This window comes from Solanum stenotomum, chromosome 10 (genome assembly GCF_019186545.1).
Source record: "Solanum stenotomum isolate F172 chromosome 10, ASM1918654v1, whole genome shotgun sequence".
Taxonomy (NCBI): Eukaryota; Viridiplantae; Streptophyta; class Magnoliopsida; order Solanales; family Solanaceae; genus Solanum; species Solanum stenotomum.
This window is the reverse complement of record NC_064291.1, coordinates 5,120,499-5,129,818: the sequence shown is the minus strand read 5'-3', so window position 1 is coordinate 5,129,818 and position 9,320 is coordinate 5,120,499. Positions and strand designations below refer to the sequence as shown.

The 9,320-nt window shown below is 35.6% G+C and overlaps 2 protein-coding genes across 8 annotated transcripts in view; both read left to right on the top strand.

The window, feature by feature from the left end:
- LOC125841478 (uncharacterized) overlaps nucleotides 1-9,320 on the top strand; it is a 181,000-nt gene that overhangs the window by 3,630 nt on the left and 168,050 nt on the right. The gene's annotated exons all lie outside the window — the stretch shown is intronic.
- LOC125841480 (uncharacterized) lies at nucleotides 267-8,683 on the top strand. 7 transcript variants are annotated; one of them, XR_007443809.1, is made up of 5 exons: nucleotides 267-527; nucleotides 5,585-5,700; nucleotides 6,253-6,949; nucleotides 7,270-7,408; nucleotides 8,366-8,513. XR_007443809.1 is itself a non-coding variant. In XM_049520627.1 (3 exons), the coding sequence occupies exons 1-3, from the start codon at nucleotides 405-407 to the stop codon at nucleotides 6,773-6,775; spliced, it is 762 nt and encodes a 253-aa protein (XP_049376584.1). In that variant the 5' UTR covers nucleotides 267-404; the 3' UTR covers nucleotides 6,776-7,583. The 7 variants fall into 7 exon arrangements, 1 of the variants encoding a protein (XP_049376584.1); XR_007443812.1 differs by having other exon boundaries at nucleotides 7,350-7,408; nucleotides 8,366-8,512; XR_007443807.1 differs by having other exon boundaries at nucleotides 6,253-7,408; nucleotides 8,366-8,683.

Here is a 9,320-nt window from a genome sequence, read left to right as displayed (position 1 = left end):
CTAACCCCCAAAGATGGAACTAACTAAGAGGTGAACTTAATTGCGGATAGTTCAAAAATAATAAAAAAAATGACGTGAATAATGGTTTTAATAGGTTATTCTAATTAGTCGAATAAGTAAATATAAAAATAAAATAAAATTATAAACTTAATTTTACTAAACAGACCAACAAAAATCCTAATTTTTTAAATCACAACATTATATATTGATGCAATAGATCCTAATGATCCGACCGTTTCCGAGCTCGAATTAACACCATTTGGCCTTTTTTAGTCCTTTGTCCAACACATTTAGTAGAAAGAAGTAGTTTCAAAATCAATTTTTTCCCCCTTTTCCAATTAGTATAGGGTTTACTGTTTCTACAAATTCAATACGAAAATCCATATACACATCGAAAATTAACAATGGAGAATGGTGATGGAACAAATGGGAAAAGGATAAGGGCTGAAGATGTAATATGTAAGCTCAAGGACGATGGCGATTTCGATAAACTTCGCCTCAAAATTGTTCGCAGAATGAAAGAAAATGTCAGTATTTGCTTATTCTTCTTTGGTTTTGTTGCTTAGGGTTCTTCATTGGGCTTAAACTGTTAAAGAGTATTTGTTATCTTCGGTTTCTATATTGTTATTTCTGTTTTTACATCAATTTGCGCTAAACCCTGAGTTGGGTTCTGTTCTTTTTGTTCCATTAAAATTGTATGTTATTGGTATTGGAGATTCGACGTTAATTATTGGATTTAAGTTATATACACAGGTAGTGATTGTTAGAGTTGAATGTTAATAGGTATTCGAGTGCTGTTTTTTCTAGTAGTGTTATTATTGTTACTCTCGTGTATCTTATTCCTGGACTTTATTATTACTTGTTGTTCACTTGGTTTCAGTTATTGTAGTGCTCGTTGTTGATAAAGCTCTCTTCTTTTTACAAAATGGCTTATTTGCTACGGCTTGATATGCTTTACTTGAGTTGAGCACCTTCTAGAGGTGCATGCACTTCACTTGTGAGATTACAATGGGTATGTTGCTGTTTACACTGGGAGTGAGGTGAGTCAAGGCGTGTAGTTTTTCTGGGCTGGGTGCCTTTTATAGAGAGAGAAAAATGAGGCAAGGGGTGTAGTTTTTCTAGGCCGCGTGCTTCTATAGATGAAAAAAGGTGTGTATAGGTTGGCTCAAGCTAGATAATACTTACGAGCAGAATGAGAAGACTATGATATGTGGCATGTAGTTTTTCTGGTGTGGGTGCCTCCTATAGAGAAAAAAAAGGGTGTGCCAAGATAGGCTCAAGCTAAGATTCTACTTGCGAGCATAATGGGCAGACTGTGGTACGAGGCGTGTTGTTTCTCTGGTGTGGGTGCCTACTATTGAGAAAAAAGAGGTGTTCAAAGGTACACTTGAGCTAAGATTCTGCTTGCGTGGGAGATGATATTATATCTCTGTATGCCCTGAACTTAAAACAAAAGCATTAGTTAGTAGTAACGACTCATTCAAGAAATGGATTAGTTTTTTTAAACTGGTAAGTTTGTATTCTTCAGCATTGAGGATAAGCTGACCACCATCAAAAGAATTAGAGATTCCCTATCAGATCTATAATCTGTTTAGTATCCTCTATACATAATTGTTTACACCAAACAAGTAAAGATAAAATAAAATTCCATTTGCCCTTGTGAATTGGACCTATCTGTAAAACATCTTGCATTTCTTTCCCTCCATACTGCCCACCATATGCATGAAGGGATCAGTCTGCAACCCCCCCTTTCCCTCCTTTCTTATCCAACAACTAAGAAGCATCTGATGTATGCTCAGGCATGGTCCAGCTCTTCCCTGTGATGTTGAGGAACAAAATTCCACAGCTGAGCAGTGTACTTACAAATGCAAAAAAATGTGTTTGTTTGTCTCCTCAGTCTCCATACATAGAAAACACCTACGAACAAGTTGTGTTCCCTTTCTCTGTAGCACTTCTTGAGTTAGGCAGGCCCATTTTATAACCAACCCGATGAAGCACTTTACTTTGTGGGTATGTTGCTTTTCCAGATGATGCATTGGTCATATACTTTAGTCACCAGAAGACCCCTTGTGTAAGCACTCTTTACAGAGAAAATCCCATTTCTATTGTGAATGAAAAGAGCTCTATCCTGTATTACTGATACTTGCCCTATTTTCCCCAATAACAGGGCTACCTCCTATATCTCCCAATCATTTAAATGCCTCCTAAAAGGGATGTCCCACCCTTGCGTTGACCAAGACTCTTGGACTGTCATCTCCGGATTTACACAAATAAGAAATAGATCAGGGAATGCTTAGTAAAGAGGGGTTTGTTCAATCCACTTATCTCTCCAAAATTTTACCTTGCACCGCTGCCTACCTTGAGGTAGATGTTGGCTTCCATTGATTGCCACAGATTTCTAATTGTTCTCCACACTCCCTCTCCATATGTATCCGATACCATTTCTGTGCACCACGGATAGCTTCACCATACTTTGTCACAAGGACTTCCTTCCATAGAGTCCTATCCTCAGTGATGTATATCCATAACCATTTCGACAAAAGACTCTCATTCTGCAACCTCAAGTACCTGATTCCTCGACCCCCTTCACTTTTGCTGAGAAACACTGTTTTCTAGTTCACCAGACAATAATCCTTCCCCTCCTTATTCCCTTGCCACAGAAACTTCCTCCTAATTCTATCTAGCTTTTTCACCACCTTTGCTGGGATTGTGAAAAGGGACATCACATAAGTGGGCAGTGAGTCAAGAAATGGATTAGTAACTACAAACAAAAGGCATTAGGGATAGAGTTTGTTCGTTTCACGGCCACACAAACAAGATAGTGAAGTGTTTCACCTAAAATAAAATGATTTCTGTTACAAAAATCACACTCCAAAATATGTATATGAATCAATTCTGTGTCAAAGTTGATGGTAAAAAGTATAGGCAGCATTAAATTTGATGGTCGTGCTTCCAAGTATATAGAAAAACATGGGTTTGGGGTGGAGCAAAAGGGCAGAGAAAGTTTCTCTATCGGTTTCTGAAAGCATTAGATACCTGTCTTAGGTTGGTCAACAAAGAATATTCATCCTCATTATATTGAATTTCATTTAGAATTTTGTCCCTCCTAATTTAGATATTTATTTTCTCACAGAGAACTTGAGAATAAAGGACCCTACTCTTAGTTTCAAAAAAAATAAAGGACCCTACTCTTGATTATAAAATTAAAACATATTTCTTGTCCTTCAGTATATCTATATGTAAAAATAAGATCAAAGATACACACGTTATCTTTGTTATGGTGTACGTAAATGATGTATTTCTAATTTTAAAGTTTTGTAATTATTTACTTGCTAAATTTAGTATGAGAGGGTGGTTAATTTTTCTAATTGTAAGAAAAAAGAACTATATATATACTTGATTTGTTTTCAGGTGAGTCTGTGAGGTAAGATAGTTGTTATTTTTGTTCTTCTAATTGATGGATGAATTGTTTAAGGTTGAGGAGCTAGTAGTGGATTGGGGTTTTTGTCCTCTATTGTCTTCTACTTGACTCCCACCAAGAAAAAAAACTTTTGGTGCTTAAAGACGGAAGAAGCACCAATACCAAATTAATAGCAGTCTATTTAAGTGTTAGTCAACTTCACCTAGCTGCAAATTGAAAAGGAAGATAACCCTAATTCTTAAGGAAGATGATGAGAGTTTTCTATCAAATTTTAAAATTGTATATATATATTATTTTCCCTTTTGGTATATGAGAAAACTCCCAACTTTTAAATGACCGTTTTATATCGAGTTTGCCCGCTGTCATGTATTCGAACCCTGCTGCAGACTAAAGCCTGTTATTTAAGCGAAGAAGGGTACAAGCACAGGCCTATCGAGTTTTGCACCGTCCTCTGCTTTCCCTGGAGGATTTCACAGTTATTTTAAAAACAGGCAAGAGAAGGAGCATTTTATGCTAAAGTTTTGAATCAATGAAATATATTGTTTATATTGTTCAATATCTTTGGATCAATCGAGGCTGAATAAATTGTTTATCAATTTGTATTTTACTCGTGTCGTGTCACTCTACTTTCAAAGTTTGTTTTTTCCATAATGTGTTAGTGTTGAAAATGATGAATTGCTTAACACCAAGAAAGAACCATTGACTTTTTAGTGAAAATATTTTGTTTTTTGCGCAAAAAACATAATTTCTTTTGTGAATTTGAAGACATTTGTTTGCAACAGTCTTAATATGTGTTTTCTTAAAGAGCATGTTAGGTCTCAGCTTGATGTAGGACAGACTACAATTGTGCAAGGGTTTTAGAAGATAGCTTAAGTTTCATTGAGCTCTTTTCTAAAATAAGCTGATAATATTTAGGCAACATCTCTAGCATTGGGCTTTGTTGTTGTGCCTCAGTTTTATTCAAGATACTGTTTTCTGATGATCGAGAAATTCGTTTGGGGCCAACCCATTAAGACCAACTGCGGCCTTTGAAACTCGAGGATAATGATCCCATCCCTCTACCCTTATCCAATTAGATACTAAGTATATTTCTCATGGCACACGGCTCAAGCCTGTGATCAATGTCACAGTCCCTTAAGCTTTGCCACTTGAACTAAGCCTGGGGTGAAGTTTTACTCAATACCTAAGAAAATGAAGGTGAGATTTGAGTTGAAATATAGCCATGAAAATATGGTCTAATAGTTCTCTCTCTCAAAAAAGAAAGAAATTAGTTTTAATGATGTAGCACGCCGAATTTAATTGTAAGGATGAACTGCTGACAAAATTGGCATACAATAAGTGGAGAAGGGTAGAGGGGTGGGTTAATGATCCACAGACATTTGACTGTGTGCCAAATACTCTCCCTGATTTCTCGGTTATCAAGAAAAATAATACACATACACCACGTTAAGGATGAAACTGGAAACAAATCAATAATAACCTATATGATCAAAAAGTTTATCATTGCTAGTTCTCGATTAAAGAGAGCTCTTTTCTGCCATTAGTTAGTTTCACTTGTCTGATCCGTTTCTAGTTTCTATATTTCCTGTTCTTTTTTGCATTGTCACGATATTCAAAAAGTGTTCAATCATCAGCAACATACAAAATATAAACTTACATCTCAAAGACTCTCGGGATTAGTCTCTCCAAAGCAAATATATTTGTACCTTCGCCTCTTAAAACTGTAGTCTTAATGGTTCTTTTTCTGTGTGTGAATGAGTTGGATGTTGGTGCATCTTTTGGATAATGTGCTATCTGCTTGACAATTATGATTACCAAGATAAATAGGCAAAAAACACATAAAAATTCGTCAATAGATTATTCACTTGAATTGATAACTTGAGAAACTGAAGATAATGGAAAAGCTCCAATCCCCCTCCTCCTGTGGGTGAAGTGCGTTGGTTGACACAGTTAAGGTATGTCATTGTCAGTGGGGCATGAACTTTTTTGTTGCATATTTCTGTATCCACTATGTAAATGGATTTGTATGTCATTTCTTTTGGCTTACGTGGTATGTTATCTTTTTGCTTTGTCTTCAGATAAACAAAAGGAATAGAATGATGCTATTATACATTTAAGCTTACATGTGTGCTCCAGTTGTGTGACAATTGTGTTTTTTTCCAGGTAGAGTTGCGAAATAGCTTAAGAGCTACAGTGAAAGAATCAGCAGCACTTAACCGTCCAGGTGCAGAAAATATGAAACTGAGGCAACTGTCCGATGCTATATATCAAGAAGTTGGGTAGGTCATATTTTCAACCTTTTCCCATGGTTTTGATTTTTTCTCTTCAAGACACTAGAAACACGCCTGAACTGTCCTTCAGTAGATCTCAACAACCCCCCCTCCCTTCTTTTAACTGGGTTGTTCAACTAGGCTTTTTCCGTTTCTTCTTTTCTTTCACAAGCTTAGAACCTTTTGACTATAGGAATAGTGGTAGTTGTTTATTTTTTGGGGGACTGGAAATTGTTGACATCTTTTAAAACAATCTGGGCCTTTCAATTTGGTATTGAAGGAATAATTGTTTATCAACGCAATGAAAGAGAATATTTCTGACGAGTACAGCAAAAAAGTTGGTACTCGAGGGGGAGGGGTACGGGGATGGCCGTGTCATGTTAGGAGAGAAATTTAAGGGGCCTAACTGATAGATTAATGAAAGCTCAATTATTCTAGTCTTTTTTCCTTTTATTCGAACAGCGAATTATGATTCTGTGTTTCAACTAGTGGTACTAAAAGTTAATCTGGTAATGGATATAGAGTTCCACAATTTTAACCTGTTTTGGTCATGAACTATAGGGACAAAGTCATGAGTAAAATTTCAGATGATTTGTGGAATACAATCAGAACCGGTGATGGCATTCAAACGGAGATAACCGAAACGGTTCAATCAGTTTACAATAAATTATTGAACCCACAGCTAAATGAAGCTGGTGAATCGGCCTTCCATTCAGACTTGCAGCCAGCTCAGAATGGAGTTGAAAGTAATGGACATCTTGCTGTTTCTGACAGTGGTATTGATGCCACATTTTCTGCTGATGCGGAACCAAGTGAACCTCCTGGTTTTACCCGATTAAGTTCAAATCAGAACGGCAAAAGTGACCATAAGGAATCACCGAAAGAAGTGTCGGGAATTCCTGTTCCTTCTGATGGAAAAGCAAAAGAAACATATACCCAGTCAGAGAACAACTGCTCACTTGACCCTTTGGTACCCGACAGTGTGGATGTTGGTGCGCCACCTGGCTTTGCTATAGGCACAAAAGAGAAGAATCCAGATGATGTTAATGATGAAGATCCTGAAGTGCCTCCAGGATTTGGCTGATGGCTTATTAAGTTGTTCATATAGTTCTGTTTATATTTTTGGGAAAGGTTAGCCATATTTGGTTGGTCATTGTCGTATCAAGTTCTAGAAGCTTGTGTTTGTACTTGCAGAGAGTACTTTATTTTCACTGCGCCGACTAGCAGCTCATGACCTCTCTTTCTTCAATTTCCCGAGGTTAGAAGTCTTAACTATGTCGCTTGTGCATGATCTTGGATTACAGATTAGTACTATCAAAACTCAGAGGCTTCAAATATGAACATTGCTGATGACAAGATGTCTTGTTGTAAGATGTAGACTAAACTAAGTTAATTTTGTTGGTTCTTTAGATGTTAACCGCAATATTTCTTCCTAACCTGTTCAAGTTGGATTTTTTTTCTCCCTTGTGCTTTGTCTTTTAAATGTTTTTCTTTAGCTGAACAAGTTCCTAGATAACAAGCCTAAAGGTTTTTTATTGATGAGATTGATATTGATGATAGTGACAATCTTGATGCTAGTGATGATATCAATCGTGACCTTGATACGGAGCTGGAACTGCTAACTAGGATGAATGGGTTTGTTTTTCCTAAATTTTTAGGAGTTGATGCTGTGGATTGGACAAAGGAAAATTAGTTGGTCATGCCATATGGCAAGAAGGTATTTTTTGTAAATGCCTTTACATGATTTTCTAAGCAATTTATTTTTCTCTTGGTTACAAAGATGAAGCACTATGCTCTGGTGAGGTGCCTTGCCTCTTATGGAGAATTATACTAGAGAAAAAAACTACTCCATTTGTCTCAATTTATGTGTCACCCTTTCTTTTTTAGTCTTTCAAAAAAAGAATGTCGTACTTCTTTATTTAGAAACAATTTAACTTTAAACTTTACTGTTTACCCTTAAAGAGGTGATGTATAGCCACACAAATATCTATTATTTATTTAAACCAATTTTTCATATATCTTTCTTTCTTCCTTAAACTTTGTACCTCATCAAACACCATCGCCACATAAATTGAGACGGAAGGAGTAGGATATTCTGAATTATTCATATTTATGATATGAATTTGTAGAACTATATTGTTAAGTTATGTTGCCACCTCTTCTAAAAGGTTAAGTTGTTAGAGAGAACATATCTAATTAATTATATTTTCAATACGCTTCTTTCATGCCAGCCAACTTTTTTTTAATGATCCAAGCACATGGGAATTGTTCTTGATGAAGGTTGGTGGTGAAATTTAAACTCAGGACATCTGGTTCCATGATAAATTACATGACCACTTTATGTCTGAAAGCTTAAGTTGTTAGAAAAAACTAATTTAATTATATCGTCAAGATTCTACTAGTTGGAAATAAGTCTTGGACTTGTTAGAAGCTTTCTAATTTTATTGTTTCACACACACACACACCACTTCTAATTTTATGGCATAAGTTAAGCTTCAAAGAAGTAGTGAGGATTCATATACTCGACTTGACTCGTCGGGACTGAGATGTTATTTAATTATATCGACAAGATATATTTTCTCTTCTGAATGGAATTTTATGATCTGTACTTATGTTGTTTGTGTATGCTACATGAGATGATGGAATTTTGTTGACAAGTCTATGGATAATGCAGGTATGCAACACACTAACTTCAGGTGCAAGAAGTGTTATTTATTGGTTTTATTAAGTTCCAAGCATGTTTCTTTTGGATTCAAAATTTAGATTTGTTTGCCTAAATACTCTTGTAATACGATTCAGAATTTGTTTGCCTAAACATTCCTGTAACATGAATTGGAATTCAGGTTTGTTTGTCCAAACACTCTTGTAATATGTTTCGGAATTTAGGTTTGTTTGCCTAAACAGTCTTGTAATAGTATTCAAAGTTTTGATTTGTTTGTCGAAACACTGGTGTAATATGATTCAGTTGCGAATGCATTTTTTTTTTATTGAATGGAAAGTTATGGTACTGCAATTAGTTGAATCTATTTTCAAGTTTTGGCAGTTTGATTAAAACATTCATTTCTGTTATCATTCTAGTTATTGAAAATGGCTCTCATTTAATTGAGTTACTGGCAGACTCTCATGTGGAAACTCTAGATTTACTCAATCTCAGAAAGTTGAATTTTCAGATTAAATTAAACCAAATTGTTATGAAATTAAGTTTTTCTTTTTTTACATAATCTAATGTTGTTAATTCACAATTACCAATAATTGTGACCTAAATTGAGTAATAAGAAGTTTCATCCAAGTGTGTGTCCTAGTGGTCAATGAGGTGTGAATGGTCATGAAGGATGGGAACCTCTAGGGAGAACATATTGAAAGACTGGACACCATAGATATAGGAAATAAGGTAGACACTTGACAAAAGTATCAAGAAACATAGAAGTGAGCGGTGTTGATCCCAACAATATTTTCTTCATTTCCAAGGGCGTGAACCTGAGGCATCTAGTTAAGCGTGATGAGATTTCGACCATCCACCACAACCTATACCGGTGAACAATTAAAATCCAATGAAATAATTTTATCTATTATAACTTTATGAAAAAAGAAAAGATATTAAAGGAAAGGAACTTTCACAAAATGAAAAG